The sequence below is a fragment of the Gopherus evgoodei genome, chromosome 10, assembly GCF_007399415.2.
Source record: "Gopherus evgoodei ecotype Sinaloan lineage chromosome 10, rGopEvg1_v1.p, whole genome shotgun sequence".
NCBI lineage: Eukaryota > Metazoa > Chordata > Testudines > Testudinidae > Gopherus > Gopherus evgoodei.
This window is the reverse complement of record NC_044331.1, coordinates 76,937,267-76,956,964: the sequence shown is the minus strand read 5'-3', so window position 1 is coordinate 76,956,964 and position 19,698 is coordinate 76,937,267. Positions and strand designations below refer to the sequence as shown.

At 49.1% G+C, this 19,698-nt stretch overlaps 1 protein-coding gene across 12 annotated transcripts in view; it reads left to right on the top strand.

Annotated features, from left to right (window-relative positions):
* The window catches only part of TNRC18 (trinucleotide repeat containing 18), a 91,034-nt gene that overhangs the window by 14,453 nt on the left and 56,883 nt on the right, over positions 1-19,698 (top strand). For 9 of the 12 annotated variants that reach the window (XM_030576801.1, XM_030576812.1, XM_030576806.1 and 6 more), the window contains one exon: positions 17,936-18,091. The exons of 1 other annotated variant lie outside the window; for it this stretch is intronic. In XM_030576801.1, coding sequence (XP_030432661.1) covers positions 17,936-18,091 — 156 coding nt within the window. 2 more of the 12 variants (XM_030576813.1, XM_030576811.1) reach the window with 2 other exon arrangements.

Genomic DNA, 19,698 nt, shown 5'->3' with positions numbered 1-19,698 from the left:
AAGATTAAAAATAGTCTTGCCTCCTGTGTACTACTGCTTTTCTCCTCCCCGCTATGTTCTGTTCAGCCTCTTATCATTGGTCTTTAAGCTGAATTCCCCTTGGTTTTGAATGCACTTTTAATATATTTGGTTTTAATTGATTTTAATTATGAAAATCATTTCAATGACAGACATGCTTGGCAGGTGAGGTTAACTTTGCTTTGCATATATCTTCAGTGCAAAAAAGAGTGTGTTCTTAACTCCACTTCATCCAGTCAGGTTAAAACAGCAGTGAAGACCTGACAACTCAGCTTTTAATTCAGGTTACAGTCTGTAGGGGAGCCTGCTGTTGAACTCGCCTAAATTAACTGAGTTGCCAGGTCTTTGCTGCTATTTTAACCTGCATTAGCTAAATTGGGTTAACTAACCTGTGTTAAGAAAATTTTTTTTTTTTTTTTTTTTGGTGAAGATATACTCTGAGTGCAAGTCACAATCAGGGCAATAACAGTGTGTGTGTGTGTGTGTGTGTGTGTGTGTGTGTGTGTGTGTGTGTGTGTGTGTGTGTGTAATAACTAGAAAGCAATAACACATGGCATTCCCTCCCTGTACTGTGTATGTGACCATTATGTATTCTCTGTTTCATATCCAGATCTGTTATGTCAATATACATCATATGGACGATATTAGGACAAATCAAGTTCTAGTCTATTCAAGTGCATAAACATCTCTGTGTGTGTGTGTGTATTATCAGCCCCCCCACTCCCACCCCCCGGTTTCTTGGTTTTGGTGAAATACCAAAACACTTTTTTTCTCCTTTTTTATGCTCCAGTAGCTATACACACCACACATCATTTCAATCCTGTGTTACACTCAGGGGTTTCCCTTCACTATCCCACTGCTACAGCAGAGCCTTCTCCATAATGAGATTAGGAGCACAAAGCAGTGATTCTTCTGCTTCTTTTAATGTGTGTTCTGGGTTTGTGTGGGATCGGAAATTCCTACTTTCATCAGACGAGCCCTCTCTGTAACATTATTTTGGACAGATCTTCCTCATCTCCTCCTCACAATGACATTTTGTGTTGGTACAAGCATTGTATACTCCCCCCTCCACTCCCCCGCTACCGTTGTTAAAGTTAGTTTTACCTTATTTTCTTCTCTAAATCTCTCCACATAACTGAACTGCCTCCATCTTGTCTGGCACAGGAAAGCTCTCTGCCTTTTCCTGGCCAGTTAAATATAGTTCTGAGAATAATAAAACCATCTCTTGTATCATTTAGACAAACGTTTCATGCCTATAAGTAGGAGTATAAGTGACATCCCGTAGATGACAATTCTCCACACAAGTAGCATCTGTTGCTGGGTGGCTGAACTTTGCAACGTCAGGGGCCGTGCTGGCAATTTGTCAAGAGCCCATGGGCTGTGTTTTAATTTGAATATGTATTTGCATAATTTACCAAGAATTAAGGCACACAACCATAATATTTGCTTATACTTTTATTTCCTTTGATCAGCGACTTTGAAAGCGCTTGTTTTGATTTTTTTTTGCCAGTAAAAACATGGCCATTTCCAGTTGTGCCATTTTTCTAACGGCAGGGAGATGTAAGCAAAGGGCTACTTTTTAGGGGGGCGACTACTGGGCATCCTTGATATGGGGTGACGTTTCAAGCAGAATGGTGTAGTGTGTTTATTTCATTAAAGGGATGGTTGGGAATGCCAGGCCAGGTGGTAGAAACAAGGTGCAAGGAGAAGGAGGGATACAATTGCAGATGGTGCTGGTAGCAGGAGGAAAGGTTCTGCTGCCCAGAGTGATGAGACAAGGATGGGGTGGTGGAGTTTGAGAGGACAGGGAGAGCTGATGGCACTCACTGGAAGGTGTTGTGAACCCCACTGAAGACAGAGTTGGGGAGGGAATGAAAGGGGGTAGAATTGTGGGATCTGGTCATGCCATTGTTGTTAATGGGGCTTTCTGCTTACAAATGGATGGCGTGTTATGGCACATGGGCAGAAAGTAATATGAGATTCAACCTGTCCAAAAGCTCATGGTACTCAATCTGGGGAGGGAGAGAACCATCCCAAACACAGAATCGGTGGGAGCGAGAGACGTGGAAAGGCGTAGTGCTGCAAGAGATGTGGGATGCTAGTGAACTGTAAATAGAGAGGCATCCAATATAGACCAGAGAGGTGAGTAGTGTCTCTTGAAACCACCCTGGTGAGACAGCATTGAGAATTGCATGTGGCTTTCTGTGCACCTCCATCCCATGGGGCGGACAGTTTGACTAAGGAGGAAAGATTAGAGGACTAAAATCTGAATATCTTAGCTGAAAAAAACCCATCTGTGGGAATTGCAACTTTAGTACTTGGAGGGGTAAAGGCCCAAGGACAGAGGAACATTCAGAATTGTTCAAAGAATAAGTGGGTTGAGATTAAGAGGAGAATTATTTAGGGCAAATACCAGGGAAGATATCTTAAAGATGTCATGATCTATTCTGGTTTGCCTAAATTAGGGACAATATCAGTCCTTGGTATAGATCTCTGTATGTTTCAGGACCAGGGTAAAACACACCAGCGTAAGGCCATGCTTTACACCTGTATAGAGCATTTGCACTGGAGTTTGTATCCTATATCGGCACAGAAATCCTTAATATAAACAAGTCCATAGGTTGTTGACTAGTCTCACAGGAGAAGTAGTGGAAGCCACTTCAGTTGCAGATGACCTATATGAAGAGGACAAAGCAATGTAGGGAATATTGGTGGGAGAATGGGAGGCTTCTGTTCTCTCTGGCTTCTGCGATTTTAAGCCTTGGAGTTTAGGAAGACTGTAAAGGAGGAAGTGAGGGAAACCGAGATGAGAGGAGGTAGAAAGCATGGAGAATTGTGCATGAGCTAGTGGTCAAATACCACACACCTTGCTTGTATGAGCAGTCCCAATGAAATTATGAAGTTGAGGGGACTCCTCACGTGAGTAAGGCATGTGGTATTTGGCCTTATTCAGATGTTTTGAAGGGGACAGTAGAGAGCTGGTAGATGGTGGAATCTTGGCCATGTCTAGTATAGACAACCAGTTTAAATCAGCTTAGAAATCTAGCTCATTAAACCAGTACAAACGCCTCATCTGGATGCTCTTGAAGGGGTAGTGATAGTCCATGTGACTGTGTCCCATTTGAAGTGACACAGGAGTTAGGCTAGTTTAGGGGCAGAAAAAGCGATTCAGACACTTGGCTCTAACAAGTCCATGTTGTGCCATCGTCTGGAAGGGGGGGTTAGTCAGCCCAGCTCTGTGCTGCCCCACTACATCTAGCCATTAATATTCTTCCACCACCTCTTGCTACTAGGGCTGGCTCTAGGTTTTTTGCTGCCCCAAGCAAAAAAAAAAAACCAACCTCCTGGAATGCAGCCCCTGAAATTGTGCAGCCCCAAGCACGTGCTTGGTTTGTTGGTGCCTAGAATGGGTCCTGCTGGCTACGCAAACCTATGGTTCCAGCTTTTTTGGGTAGGATGGTATTAAAACTACTCGCAAGCCCTTTATTACCACAGTGTCTGAGCGCCTCACGGTCGTTAGTGTGATGTAGGGAGATACTCCTGTTCCTAATTGCCTCAGTTTCCCACCGTATAGTGTGGCTTGCTCCATCTCATATTGGAAGTCTGTGGTCATATAGGGGATGGCACCTGGATCTCCTGACTCCAGCTTAGGGCCTTCACCACTTGGCCATCCTTCCCCCCTCATGGAATACTTCAGCCTGGAGTGGTTGGTTTCAGAACTAGGCTTTCCCTGAGTCATTAGTTTATGGTTTGAGCACTCAGTGCCATTGCTACAGGAGAGAAATGGCTTGCGAAGTCCAAATGAATTGAAAAGCTCTTAAGAAGATGGGAGTAGCTTCCACCTATGAGAAGCTTTGCAGAGGTCTTCTCTTCTGCAGCCCTCTTGTTCAGTTTTGCTATCCCTCTGAATTCTGAAGTGTGTGACCTGGGGTCTGCTTATGGTCTGGGCCCCTCAATGGGATGGTGGTGGGGGCTCCTTTTGTGTGCCAGATCCAAAGACTCCCATTGATTTCGATGGGCTTTGGGGCCCTGATCCTGCAAAGACTGATGCCCATGCTGGACTTTAAGCACTGAGAGTAGCCCCATTGACTCCAAGTCTTTGTAGAGGTTCCTCACAGCCACGTTCTGTGTCTTCTCTGCTATAAGGAAATTGCAAGTTTCACAGCTTAAATATAAGAAACCCCACCCCACCCCCATTTAAAGTGCCTGAGAATCACAGTTAACATCAAATATGCTAAGGAGTCAAACTGGCAGCTCATTAGGAAGGGGATTTCTGATAATAGGGGAATTTTGGATATTGGGGGACGAGGACTCAGGAGACATTTTGGTTCTGTTCCCAGCTCTGCCCTGACTGGCTGTGTGACCTTGGCCAAGCCTCTTTCATAGAATCATAGACTATCAGGGTTGGAAGGGACCTCAGGAGGTCATCTAGTCCAACCCCCTGCTCAAAGCAGGACCAATTCCCAACTAACTCATCCCAGCCAGGGCTTTGCCAAGCCTGACCTTAAAAACCTCTAAGGAAGGAGAGGTTTTTTAGGTCTTTCTTTCCCTGTCCCTCAGTTTCCCCATATGTAAAATGATGCTGATTTCCCTTGTAAAGTGCTTTGAGCTCTGCTGTTGAAAAGCCCAATATCAAAGCTAGATACTATTCCTCTGAAAGCTTAGACACCAGGTTTAAAAATAAGCAATTGAGAAAGCCACGTCTACTGTAACTTTGAGTCATAGCTGCTCATGCCAGCTCTCTCTGGCTTCTCCTTTTTTGTTGTTCTTTTGGCATAGTCCTTAGAGTCAAAACAAATCCAGATCCAGCTGCCACCTTATAACCTAATTTTAATGATGGGGTTTGGAGGGTTGTTGTTTTGGTTATGTACAATAATGGATACCTAAAACCTGCTGGGGGAGGAGGAGATGGCACCTTCTGGTGCCAGTTGTTGTTGGTATGTTTCGATGCAGCCCCAGTAAGCAGGCTAGTTTGCATAGTGAAAGTTCCTTGCCCGCAGGAGGACAGGAAACATCAATGGAGAAGATGCAAAAAGTATCTCCCATCTTGGGCCATGCTGATATTTTCACTGTTGTGGGTTTAGATACTATCTCTATACTCAGAGCCGGTGAGCTCGGTGTCTTGCAGATGAGTCTGAAGATACAGTCCTTTCCCCTAAGAGCTTCCAGTCAAAGGAACTGGTGGACCCTGCACCTCTGTGGTATCCTTTTTGGAGTGTGTCCTCAGTGCAGAGGTAACTGCGGATTGGAGTTCGGGCTGGCCTAGCCCGGGTGTGAACAACCACATTGCAAAGTTCTGTTTGCTCCCACTCAGCTGTGTCTACTGGTGGTGCACACGCTCAGGTGTGTCCCATGGAGGCATGTCCCATGGTTCCTAGCTCTGCAGTAAGCTGAGACATTCTCTGATTCTTTCTCCGTGAATTGTGGGAGAACTTGTCTGTTCTTCTGGTGGGAGGTGGGGTGGAAATTGTGGGAAGGCACTGAAGATCAATCACTTGAATGGTGTAGCTCAGTGGCTCTCAATCTTTTCAGACTACTGTACCCCCTTTCAGGAGTCTGGTTTTCACCTCATTTAAAAACTGCTTGCTTACAAAATCAGACATAAAAGTACAAAAGTGGCACAGGTCACTAGTACTGGAAAATTGCTCACGTTCTCATTTTTACCATATAATCAAATCAATCAATTGGAATATCAAGATTGTACTTAAATTTCAGTGTATAGTATATAGAGCTGTACAGACAAGTCGTTGTCTGTATGAAATGTAGTTTGTACTGACTTCGCTAGTGCTTTTTTGTTTTTTGGTAGCTTATTGTAAAACTAGGCAAATATCTAGATGAGTTGTACCCCCTGGAAGACTTCTGCGTACCCCCGGGGTACAGGTACTGCTGGTTGAGAACCACTGGTATAGCCTGTGTCCTCATTGCAAAGTGGATGGGTTTCCAGCCCAAATGTAAGCAGCACTTGGACTCTAGCCTACACTCCAGTGTGGGCCAGCTGGCCCGGGTGTAAAGCCCCATCACATTTGAGAGAGAGGATTTTGTGTGTGGATGGGAGTGGGGCAATGCCCAAGTTAACTCTTTGGTGTAAACAAGCCTCTCAAATGCAGCATCACCTGCGCACATCAAGTTTGCAGGATCAGGGCCTGAATAGACAATGACAGATGAAGGGTGGAGGGATGCAACACAGAGCAGAGTGATACGATTACGCAGGAATATATTACAAAGCAAGAAAAGGGGAGAGCTCTCCCATAATTCACTGCAGATATGGCCCTGTTCAAAGAACTGCAGCAGAAAGGGAGGAGAGGGCAGATGGTATTTACCTTTCCGAACTCAGCTGCCTCCTCCGTTTTCCTTTCAGGCACCCTGCTGTGAGTACTCAGGGTTGGCTAGTGCCCATCAGGCAGGAGTATTTAATTTCTCAATGGGAGGGGAGGAAGATAATGCTGCATAGTTTAATTTAACCTGCTGGTGACCTGGTCTGAAGTCATCATGTCTGAAAATAGACTGTGTTCCCCTCAGGGCATGGCTGATGACTCTGGGAAGGCTGGATTTGGTCTCTGAAGCCTGACTTAATTGTTGCTGCTAGAAACTTGGCACAGGTGATCTTGGGACCAACACCTGGGCCATCCCATAATAAACACGCCCCAAATGTTTGTAGCCTTCGCTGGGAAAAGGCAGCTAAGGTGGTGCTCCCTTTTTAATTAAAGGGACATTGTCACATAGTTTGGGTGCAGGGTTAGCCTACTTCAGCTGCACATTAACTGGGTGGACAGGGCTCTGAAAAATTGAATGAATTCAGTGCTATGGGCTTTTCTTCCAATCTCTTTGCAATTTTGATTTTTTAAAAATATATTCTGGAACTAACGTGCCATTTGTTGATCGCCTTGTTCACCCCTTCCCCTGCCCTGTGTCTGTCTGGTCCTTTTAAATTGTAAGCTCATCGGGACAGGGGCTACGTGTTTGAACAGCACAATGAGGCTCTGTTCTCGGCTGGTCCTTAGGCACAACTATAATAAACATGATTGGTGATTATTGATTAGCATGAATGATTGTTATAATAAACTGTGGGCCAAGTCACCCACTGCCATCTACTCCTGGTGGCAATGGCAAAGGCTGAGGACGAATGCGTTCACGTGTACAGCTTTTCTTTGCTGGGAAAATGAATTGTGCTAGAAAATATGTTAACTAGCGTGAGGTCAAATAGCTCTTGGCCCTTCGTGTGGACAGAAACTGGTCCTGGTTAACCCTCAGGCCCTTGCCATGGTTAATATCCATATTTGTTAACTTGTTTTCTTACAAGATGCATTTTCCCAGTGTCGGCCACATGTCCCCCTTCACTCCTTCTCCATGCAGCAAAGCTGTTCCGAGCAGCGGCTTTCGCCTTAATGCTGCAGAGGGCACTGCTCTGCTGGGGAAATGGTAGGTGAACCTACATCACAACAGATTCCTGGGGCTGCCCCCCAAACCTGACTGTGGAGATGTGAAGGGAACCTCCTAGGACTTGGGCACCCAGAAGCTGTGACTCTTCCTCAAACCTGTTGTCAACTGCAAGCATGGATTCCACTGCCTTTGGGCCTTCTGTGGGTGTAGAGGAAAGGGTGGGCTTTGCCCTGGGTTGAGCAGGAAATAACAGGCAGGTTTTTAAAAAGTGTTTAATTTTTTAGTGATGCTGCAGACATACAGTTAGTAGTCAGTTAGTAGTGTCAGCATGAGATCTCTACCTGTCTGGGTGCTTGTATGGCAGCATGGTCTAGTGGTCAGAGCATTGGTGTGGGCTAAGGAGACCAGGGTTCTGTTCCCATCTGAGCCTGTTGGGTGACTTTAGGCAAGTCACCTCTTTGCTCTGTACTTCAGTTTCCCTATCTGTGACATGGAGATAGTGACAGTGGCATTCTTTTTAAAACACTGTGAGATCTACTGATGAAAAGCACTGTACCAAGCTAGGTATTAAAGGTTCTTGAGGCAGGCACTAGCTTTTTGTTCTGTGTCTGTACAGCTCCAAGCACAGTGGGGTCCTGGTCTGTGACTGGGTCTCCTATGCTCCGTGTAATACAAATAATAACGAGGTACTGTATTCTCTGAGGCACATGGCCCGTCTTTAAAGGGGATCTGCTGACGGATCATCTCAAAAGTTAAATCCCATGCATAGCTGTTTGGTTTACTTTCATGTCCACTCACCATGAGAGATTGCTTAGCTCTGCAAATAGGGTTTGGTGGCTGATTGTTACTGCAGCCTCAGCAGAGGAAAGAAGGCACCAGAGGATAGAAATAATAGATCACAGAAACTCAGATTAGAGAGGTGGAAAAGATCAGTTAGGTGACCCTCTGTCTAAATCTTGCTGCTAGTGTAGGATTCTTCTTGAATATATTGTTCTGGCAGGTATCAATAGGTGGTGCTGTTACACATAATTTTCTAAGGTTCCCCCTCCTGCCCCCCTGGTGTGTTTGAGCAGAAATATGTTCAGTCTTGGGAAGACATCTGGTTGTGGTTGTGGTGTTGCTAGATCCAGTGGCCTATGGCATGGGAGCAGTGAGACCAGCAGAAGAGTTTTGCTCTTTGCCTTCAGCTCTGATTAGAGTCGATTCTTGAGGCTGATTTGCTCTCTGAGAACTTGGGCATTTGTGCTAGGCTGAAATTCCTGGGAGAAGAGATTGCCCTGCATGCTGTTTGACCACCTCTGTTCCAAGATTGGTGCATTTTTGTGTATACATAAATCAAACAAGTTACACTTTAGAATATAATCAGGCTCCACTTCCTTGATTTCTCATCCAATTGGGAAGCCAACCTGCAAGGCCTTGGACATACGCTACTGCTTGGCAGAAGGGTGACACTGATGTCAGGAATCGGAGCAACAATATTCAGACTAAAATGTGAATTGCCTTAATTTTATCCCATTAGCCCTAGGGCCATTCTCAAAATTCCCTTCTCCCTTGGAAGGTTTCTGTTCTCCTGATACTTGCAGAGAGTTGTCACTAGTTATATATTTCATGTGTCCTTAAGTGAATCTTTAAAAATTCCATCCCTCGCTATGCACTTGGCTAGAAGGATGTTCAGCAAAGAAGAACATTCAGCACATAAAGGCTTTCCCTTCCAGTCCCACCAAATCTTTGAGAATCATGGCATGTCTGAAAGAAAAGGAATGCATTTGAACAACGATTAGCTGGTTCAATGTTCCAGCAGCGTTCTCTGTAATCAGTGACATCTGGTGTAGTGGTTGTGACTTTAATTTATTTTTTATTGTTTGCGCTGGATGCATCTCTTTGCACATGGAACCTTGGCGCATAAGGAGGGAATAAATGTTATTTGGTGTATGGGGTTTTCGCATTTGAAGTCCTATATAAGGATGGATCTAATGTAAAGAAATCTTGCTTGCTATTGGTGTGTATCCTTGGGCACCCCCTTGTGGTTTTTCAGAGCAAGGCTGTGGCGGGCTGGACCTAAATTCAAGGCAAGGGCTCTGGATTCTGCAGCACTCTGGTGGAAATTCTGGGACAGTTAGGATTAATTTAAAAACAGAAGGTCTTGTTGAATTAAATACGAGATTGAAGGATGCAGTCAGCTCAGTAGCCCCAAGGCTATTTAAACTAAACTGTGAAGTTGTCAGGGGAGAAGCTGGAAGTTTGAGCTCTGAATAGGAGACAATTGGGGCATTGGGCACTTGGGAAGGTTTTGTAGATGAATTGGGATGGTGAGTTAGATTCTTTTTGGGCTTGTCTACACCTAGAATTATTCCAGAATAAGAACATCAACACATGGATTTAATCAGGAATAGTTTTATCTGCTTTAAATTCATCCCCTACTTTGTATGGGATTAATTTGCATGAATAGACAAGTCCTAACTAGATAATTTTAGCAAAATCATCAGCAATGAGATTGTCAGTGTCAACAATTGACTTTGTCTTCTTTATATTTTAGAGTTAACACCCAACTAAGATGAATGTGGGTAGTTCACACCTCTTTGAGCTATTGTTTCAGGCTGTTGGCACACTCACTGCAGTATGTAATTTGGCCACTAGATGCCTCCATGCTGCATAGAGTTCTAGACAGTGTGTGGTCTCTGGTAAACAAAGGAGACAAAGTTGAAGTTCAAGCTTGTTTGTGTCTGTGGTTTGTCTTTTTTCAAAGAGGACCGTGACACTCAGGAGACCCCACTTAACCATGTTTCACGTATTCAAAGTTTTCTTCACAACCATAAGGACTAGTCCCCCCCCCCAAAAAAAAAAAAAAAAGAAAAGAAAAGAAAAAAAAAGCTGAGATTTTGCAGCCAAGGGTGAATTTTTAAAAGCTGAAGAGGAACTAGGTGAAAGCAAACCCTCTGATCCCAGGACTTTAGAATAAGATTTCTATTGCAGTCATCCACAGCAAGCTTCGCTGAGAACGCCGTGGCTAGCAAACAGGCTTTGTCAGGGTCTTTAGGCTAGTAAAGCTGCAGGGATGAGGAGAAACAGTTCAAGCCGCTGATTGTTTGCCATGGAGAAAGGGAGTGTTCTGTAGGAGCAGCCACTTTACAATCACTGGGCTCTGTCGGTTGGCATAAGTCTTGTGCCCCTGTCAGCAATGGGCATTAATCAGTGGCCTGGTTCTCTCGCCCTCCTCTGCTGCCCCTGAATGTGCCTCCATGGGATTGGCTATTAGCCACTAAGTGTGATGCCATTGATGGCTACTTGAGCATCATAGGCAAAAGGAATCTGATCAATCAAAGCAACAAAGCATCTTTCAGATGCTGGCTTTGTCAGCCACTTTGTGGTTTGGAAAGAGAGTTGGGGGATGGCAGCCGGGAAATTCTGTCATACTAAATTGAAGCCTTTGCTGTCTATTTCATGGCTCCCAAAAGGAGGGCAGATTGCCCGTCAGCAATCCAGATTGCTAGCCTTAGAATTATGCCCCAATTCCTCTTTTGGGGCCAAAGAGAGTCTAGGGAATTGGCTCACAGCTGGTGTGAGATACTGGCAGCTCCCACTGCGTGTGGAGTAAATTGGGAAACTGAGGCAGGAAGGCTAGGTCGGAGGATGAGCCTTGGGATGTTAGTTAAAACTCTTGCTTCCCTACAGAAAGGGAGGAGCGAGACAAAAGTCAGACTGAGAGTGTTGTAAATCCGGTGCGGCTCACAGAAAGCCATCCACTACCAAACAGATTTACTGGCAACTCAAGTAAATGGGCCACGGAGCAAGAAGAGGCAGCTGAGTGTTTCTAGCTTGCAAGGTCTGAGTGCAGAGGCAGGCGCTGACAGACCCACCCCGAGCCTGCCCCAGTCTTCTCTTTCCTTGACCTGTGTCCAAACGGCTGGCAGCAGGCAGAATGGAGAACTGAAGAATGGGGAAGTGGTGGTGAGTTGGAAGGTACAAAAGCCCTCCGCAGATTGCAAGGAGGCTGGTTCAGCTGTTTTTAATTTCCTGTTGCTCAATCAGGCCTTCACCAAGGCCGTGGAATGTGAGGTCCCAGTTCCATCCTGCCTGAGAAGCACATGTTGATGCCTGGCTTGGCTGCTTTTTCTCCTCCCGCTCCTCGTTTGCGCCTGTCTTCATGTTCCTCCCTAAGGACCCTCTTCTTGGCCCAGGCCTCACAGCTAGCTTCTTGCATGTTAGGATCCCTTCTTTACACTAACAGAATCTTTCCTTTTAGGGGAGCAATAGTCTGCTGGGTAAAGCCTAGGCCTTGGGAGAGCTGGGCTGTCATCCCAATTCTGCCATGGGCTTCCCTATGGGACCTTGGGCAAAGTCTGACTACTATTTCTGGGGGTGCTCCACACTTGTGGAAATCAGACCCTTAACCGCTTGCGTTCCATTTCTGTATCTGTAAAATGGGCACAACACTCTAACTAACTGTCTAATGTGCTTGTGCGTATGCACACATCACTGCCTTGATGGGAGGGAATCAGACACTGCTCAGCTGATTATCGGAGGCACCATTCTGCTAGTGGTGAATGGCAATTCTCACTGAGGCCATGAGGATCTGGGTTCTCTTCACATTTTCACCGCCGTGCCGTGGTGTCTGTAGTGATGAGTCTGTAGTCCTCCGTGGCCACGGGTTTGTTACCATACATGGCCACATCAAGAGCCTCAAAAGGGAGGAGCTGTGCTAGTGCACAGCAGACTTCTAGCTATAGTATTTATATGGCCCCCATTGTCAGTCCCTGACCACCTCCCAGTCTATAAGGCCTCTATTCTCCCAGCAGCCCAGTGAGGTAGGGCCAATGCTGTAGCCCTGTTATCCCCTGTCCCAGGTGAGGAACTGAACCCAGGTCACGGGCTAGCACTCCTACCCACCTGATCATTCTTCTTCCTCCTCAATGTCAACGAGTGTGTCTGGCTTCCCCTCCCACTAGGGAACCAGCACAGTGTAACGGGAGTCTCATTAGCTGTGTCAGTTGTGGGGCGAGAAGCCTGGAGCTTTTATGTAGCAAAAACCTGATTTTGTTGTCCACAGAATCCCCCTCTGTCTTTCCCTAGACTTTGGGCGTATGAGGCTCAGGGGTATCTGCGGTGGGTCACCGAGGGAGAGTGTTGTAAGAAGTCACTGTGTAGCATTCAGCAAGGGATAACCGATGCAGAAGTACTTGCAGAGCATGCTGGGTAACAAAGCCACCTCTCTACCCATTGACTAAGGGACTTGCTGTTTCCATAGCATGGCAGGTGAAGACAATAGCCCATACTGAGCAAGATGAATTTTTAAAAGGCCTGGGTCCAGACTCCCCAGTGTATTCGAGGCAGGAGTCCGTGCAGGGCTGTTCACTTGCACCAGCTCATCAGATGGCTATTTGGTGGCAAAGCTCAAAGCACCAAAGACTAAGAACGTGAGACCTCCTGCTCAGCCGTGCAATTTGTTTATGTCGGGAAGACCTCGGCAGTCTCCAGAGCCCTCGGAAGATGAAACATTGAGTTAAATTGGTTTCCGGGCTGTGACTGAAACCGTCACTATGCTCCAGGGGAGATGCAGGATCAATGCTACAAATTAACTCTTTGACGCCATCGTTAGCCATGGGACATGGGCTGATAATAAGGCAGCGTTAGATGAAGCGAGACTTTAGGGGAGGACTTTTGCATGCAAAGGCTGGTGAACTTGTGGCGCTTCTAAGGAAGAGCTTTGGCAGGAGCTATTGGAAAAGCCATGTGGAAGCAGACTGGTACCAAAGTGCAAAGGATGCAGGAGCAGTCCCCAGCAATGAGCTGATGAGATGGGCTTTAGTTCAGCCTTGAATGTGCTGTTGCCTCGTGTATGGCACGGAGTCAGACATCCTCGGGACCTACAGCATAACTAGAACTGACCCGAGAGACAAAGGACGAGGTGGCAAAGATTTACACTGTCCTGCAATCTGTCTCTCAGCTGTTTGGCGCCATTACGGTGGGGGTGTGAAGTAGCTGCTGTTCTGAGCTCTGTAGTGCTGCAAGCCAGAGTATCCCAGAGCAGAGGCAGGGAAGGGGAAATGGTTTCTATTAGGTAATCTGCCCAAAGAATCTGCTTTTCGGTAAAGTGATCTATGGACACGCTAATTATTCAGCTGCCCATTTCTAGACTCTCAGTTGCTGAGGGTCTTGCTCTCTTTGCAGATGCTTTATGTGGGTTCTGTTATTGGCCTGTATGTGCTCTGCTGCTGGGCCTGCCAGTTAGGAGGCCGGATTTCAGGCTATGTGTGTAACGCCTTTTTGTCCCATGCGAGCCTGCCGGGGTCAGAAATAAGCTTGCTGCTTCCTTTCTACTCCCAGCTCAACCCCACTCACCTGGCTCTTCCTAAGGACAGACACAGACAAGTGGGTTGGGAGGAAAAGGGCACATTGGGGTGGGTGTGACCCTTCAGAGATGGGTGTCAGATGGGTGGCTGGCAATCGGGGAAGAAACAATAAGCTTCCATACTACCATCCAAGGAACCCATTTGCGCTGATTAGGCCTCAACTGGAGTATTGTGTCCAGTTCTGGGTGCTGCGTTTCAGGAAAGATGGGGATACATTGGAGAGGTGCCTCTCTCCCTGCCACGGCTGGGCTGGGCTGGCGGGGAGAGGCTCTTCTCCCCTGGCCATGGAAGGTCCAGGGCTGCGGGAGAGGCGTCTCTCCTTGCAGCAGCCCTGATCGTCTCCATGGTGCTTAATAGGCTGCTGTGCAGTGGTGCAGCTTAGAGGGAACTCAGCCTGGGGGCTGCCATTTTCTAGACCTTTGGCTGAAACCCCTGCTCGTCCCTAGAAGACGCTTGTTGCGTCCCTACCGTTCTCCAATATGGTGGCACAACCTGCAGTCTCTGCCCTGGAGAGGGTAGGGGCTGGGGTGGCAGAGCCAGGGGCGTTGCGGGGCTGGATCGAAGGATGCCCGCATACCCTTTGCACAGCCGCAGCTGGCACCATGTGTGGCTCTCTCTGTGCCTCACTAGACTCTGTAAAAATAGTGAACGTGTTGGAGCTACTTTGCCGGGGAGGAGGGGGCAAAGAGGGGAGGCATTTCATTGAGGTGCATATCCCAGGTTGGGAAGGGAGGGGGTTATACTAGAGTGTATAAGGAATGCCCTGTCCTTATCACCGCCTGGCCCAAGAGCTGCATGTTCTGCACACTGCATGCAGGAGGGGTAGGGGGTAGGTATGAATTATGGATTTGTGTTTGCTGATAGATGAGTGCTATATTTTTTTTTTTTGCAGTTTGGTGGAGCCTCAGATTCTCTCTTGGGCTGCAGCTCTGAACGCTGGCTAACAGCAGGGCTGTATATTTCCCCATTCATGTCTCCATGCTCTGAGGACGCGCTGGGGCCTCTGCTCTTCCATTGCCCATCCCAGCCTTTTAGCACCATGAGAGATGATGAAGGTGGAAATGCCAAGCGGCCCCCCTGAGCTGGTTCGTTTGGCTCCAGGTGGCCTGAGCTCCTTTGCACTTTGCACTGAAACCACCATTTTCTCTGAGAGAAAATCTGTAGTCTGGAAAGCCAGAGAAGAGCAGTCCTCTGGAAACATTGAGGTGGCAGATTGGAATGAGAGGCAGCAAAGGGTCTGCTAATGCAGGACCCCCCCCGCCCCCATTACCTTATGGTCCCTGCAGTGCTCCCTAGAATCCTTTGTGATCCCTTTTGATGCAGAATCTTTCGGCACATAATGGCAGGAAGTTTGTAGAAGGTGGATGGATCCTTTTCTGTTAGCTCATAACAAGAGATAGGTCTGAACGCACCTGAACCCACCCAAGCTGGATCCAAATTGTGCTAAACCTGAGTCCCAGTAGCCTTGATGGTTCGGGGAATAAGAGATGCCTGGTCCCTTGCTAACTCGGAGTGTGAGAGCAGAAATGGAAGTAGTGCAGGACTATAGGCTGGCAGGCGACTGCATGTAACCAGTTCTAGAGCTCAGCACCACTCCTGGCTCATTGTCCAGGTGATGGTGTAGGCATGAGACAAACCCTGGCCTTTAGTACACCTCGCGGCCTGGACCCGCAGGCTCTGTATTTAGTGCACTTGGGATTCCTCTCTCTTTTTTCCTCAGCTGGGAAATGGAGCTTTTTAGCATGTAACTGGTTGTCCCTCCAGTGAGTTGTTTGTGTCACTATCTCGCATGCCAGTTGCTGTTTACAGCGATCTAGGGGAGAGGGAAGCCTTCACTGGGGGAGAGGGAGGGGATGTGTCCCTGGCTATGTGGAGTGTCCTGGCTCTCTCTGCTGCACGTTGTGAATGTCAGAAACTTTACAGCGACAGCAGGAATAGATCTTGGGTCCTCTCACTGTAAAACCGCAGACTCTCTGGCTGCTTGATCTGCAAATCTGCTGTCAGGCCTGCCCTAGGACACCCTGTGGAGCCATTCTAGCTTCATCCAGCAACGCGCTAGCAGATAGAACTGCTGCTCTCTGGGCGTTAGGGATTCTCAGAGGCCAAGTTGCCGATTCAAGCCCCTCTCTGGAAGTTGCTGTAATTCTTCAGTGGCGGCGCTACGGGAGAAGGTGAGGTGGCCTCGGGAAGATGGAGCTTTGGGACTGGTCCTTTCCTCGGTGGTGCTCTCGTGGCATGGGCACATCTGCTCCTTGCAGGCCTTGACTCGGGCCTGCGCCACTTCTGAATCTGGTCTCCCCACTTCCCGCCGACATGTCCATCCATCAGAAGTGCTGCTCGAGAGGCCGGTGTGGCATCGTCCGTTAGCAGTATTCCATAAGAGGCAGAAACCCCATAACTGGCCAACCGGCGGCATCTGTGCACATGTGCGGAGCAGGGGGAAAGTTACTTAATCTCCTGCACAGCCTCGGAGGCCACCAAGCTTCCGGGTGCGAAGAGTCTCTGGCTTCTGAGGGGAAGGGATCGCTGAAGCACATGGTGGTGTCTCACCACACTCTCTCCGTGCATGAGCTGTTCCATCTGTGGGTTCCCTGCACCGGCTCTGTGGCTGGCTCTGCCCTCCCCCCCGCCCCCCAGCCCAAGACCAGGGATATCTAGGCTAGCATGCTGCCTCCCAGCTGGTTCCAGGAGCCCCGTCCTGCACCAGATCTGGTGAGCCGTGGCTTGTGCATCTTGAGTGCTGCTTCCGCCTTGCATGGCCATGTCATGCTGGTGGCTTGTGGTTTGGGTCACTAGCAAGGAGCCTGTGTGGAATGGAGCGCGGGGCCGACAGGCTTGATTGCCCAGAGTGGTGGGGGATGAGTGACCCTCACTGATGTCCAGTTTCTCTCACATCTGCCTCTAGGCTTTATCTCTGGGTCGGTGCCCTTTCTTTTCTTTTTTTTTTTAAAAGGTCTTTCACTCTTCTACCAACATTTCCTATCACGGGGAGCTGGTTGGCAGTGCCCTGATAGCTGGCCCTTATGGCAGCCTCTGTCTGACCGGGGGGAAGTTGTGCTGCGGCGAGTGTGGGATTCCTCGAAGTGCTGGGCTACAGCTGCGCACATCAGAGCTTGGGTGGAGGAGTTCCTCTTAGGCGGGCGCACGCCAGCCATGTGTGGTGCATAGTCTGGCTTGGACCCTGTAGCCACCTGCCTGGGGAGGCTCTGGCCTCTTCTAAGCGCTGGGGGAGCTTGCAAATATTTTCTTTTCCTCTGCCATCATTTCACGTAGCACCTATGTTGAATGTTCTGGGGATGGGTCTACATTTGCTGGCGGAAATAACCTGCAGGACAAAACTCAGAGGCTGCCCCACTCTCAGCGGGTTTGAAATATGCGACCAGAGGGGCCGGTTGGATCTTTCACCACCCGTCCTGGTGGAGATGGCTTCGCTGGGGATCTGCGTAGATTCTGAGCAATCCTTGCTGAAGACTTTCTTCTGGGGACTTTTAACCCAAACCAGATCTGGCTGGGCATGTCTACCTTCCCCGACATCCCCGCCGCACCCTCAGAGCAAAGAGCAACCCTTGCCCCCATTGTGCATGTGGTTTGTGTGGTTGGTTGTGTTTAATCGGCTGATCGATCGCATCCCCCTCTCGTTGGTGAGTCCCCGGGCCAAGCCCTCCCCGCTACAGTTTAGAAAGCAGAGCAAACACAAAGGGGTTTTCGGCTGGGCTGACACAGCTGCATCCACCAAGTTCCTGTGCTAACCGCCCTTGGCTTGGTTTACGTCCTACCAGTGCTCGTCCTCGCAACGCCCCTGCTAGGCAGATCCATTTCCTTGCCCCCGTGTGACAGCGAGGGACACTGAGGGGAAGCAGTCTTGCCCAGGGAAAGAGCACGAGAGCTGGGGATGGGAACTAGGGCCTAGCTGCTGCCTGCCAGCCCTGCTCCCCCTGCACGGGCCCAGGCACCCCCTCTCGCTACAGATCACGAGGGTTTGTGGTCAAGGGGAATCAAGTGGGAACATGCTCCTAAGCCAGGGACTTGCTCATCTTGCAGTGTTTTCTCATTAGGCCGCCTAGCGGGCAGTAGGGGAGTGGGTGCCGGGGCATGGCAGATGGCAGTGGGAGGGGTGCAAACTGGAAAGAACCTCTGCTTTAAAGCTGGTACCTAACCCTGACTTTCTTCTCCATCCTCCCATTCAGGTGAGGCCTTCCTGGGTGGGTATATGGCCAGCGGACTAGGGACATCCTCCACGCCCCATGGAAGCCCTACCCCTTTACCCTCTGACCTGTCCTTCAGGTCACCCACCCCCGCCGACCTCCAGATGGTGCAACTCTGGGCTGCTCACTCCCATGAAGGTAAAGAGAGAGAGAGAACCTGAATGCTGATGGCAGTGGCTGATTGCTGGAGCGGCCCCCTCTCCCAGCCAGGTGGAGGGGAGCGTTGCTTCCAGAGCATCCTTTAGTTGGGAGACGAGGTTAGGCCACCTGGTGGCCATAGGTGCTCAGTAAAAGCCTTTTGCCCCTGTGCAAGCTGGCAGTGCCCCTGCTGCCACGGGCTAGGGCTGAGCGATCAGCTGGAGTAGCAGCAAGGCAGAGCTGGTTGGGACTATTGGGGTGTCGGTTGGCCCAGGACATTGTGCTGGATTGCAAAGCTTTCCGCTCCGGTGACACCACAGGGAGATGGCTGTGGGTTGCCCCCTTCCCATGCAGAAGCCCGTGACTGGGGTAAGCTGTATGTTACCACGGCTGGCAAAAGGAACAGCGTGTGTTAAGCAGTCGTTCGACCTCTAGATCCCTCCTTGTGTCTTCTCTTGTGGTTGGTGTTGGGGTTCAGTGGGAAGGTGTGTGTGTGTGTGTGTGTGTGTGTGTGTGTGTGTGTGTGTACACGTACACGGGTGTGCAATGGATGCATCACCCTTCCCAAAGAGAGTTCTCTTGCCATGTGCTCGTTCTCCATTTTCCCCATTGGCTGCTGCTGATGTAACCCTGTGCTGTGATCTGGCTTGATTGGGCAGGATTTGGGACTTCTCCATCCCTGGCAAAGGGGAGGAGGGGAATGTTTCCCAGATCACTAGGCTGGCTGTGCCCAGCAGTTCAGTGGGATCCTCCACAAATGTAAGAGTGAGAGGAGCCGGGCTGAGTGGTGTGTTCCCAGGCCTGGGAGCTAGGTGCTCTTCCTGGGGTCTGAACCCAGCGCCAAGGCTGCCTATGGCCTTGGGCTGGTCATCTGCCCCCTGGCCTGTGCGTCATGCACACCTGTCTCACGGGTGTGCTCAGGGTTACCCGAAGCGCTAGAGACATTAGAGAGGGCCTCCAGTGGCAGAGTTGGGATCTGGGTCTTGTGTGCACTTTGAGGTTGTTTGGATCTGGGGTTTGCATTGGTCCTTTATAAAGATAGGGGCCAGTCTGCAAAATTCAGAGCCTGGTTCCGGCTTCAAGCACCCCGACATTCGGAGCGTTTGGAGTAAGGGTCCTGTTGCAGCCCATCCTTGCTGTGTGAGCCCCATGTTCTGGCCTGGGCCAGGTACCCCCTGGCTGTTGTGTGTGCGTGGATTCCCCTTATAAAGTCAGGGCAGATGGGAGATCTTAGTGCCTGCAAATTGCTCTGGTCACCTGAACTCCTTCCCGAGTAGATCCCCACCTTGTGTGCCCATCGCCTCCCTTGTTCTGACCTGGTGTGAGGTGCTGGCCCTCTGGGCTCCCAAGTGCTATTCCAGCTGAATCCTAGGCTTGTCCCCCGGCCCCGGAGCCCCTTGTAGGAGTTTTTCCTACAATGCACCAGAGCCTGGAGATGCTTCCTGGGTCCTGAACATGCACAGGAGACTGGTTTGTCAGCCACTCTGCTCTTTGCTTTGGTGACCGTGACAGCTGCTATAAAACATCAGTAACAACCTCCATCTGTCTGGGGAGAGGGAGTGACTGAAAGGTGCCTTCACCTGACCTGTGACCTTCCACCCACACTC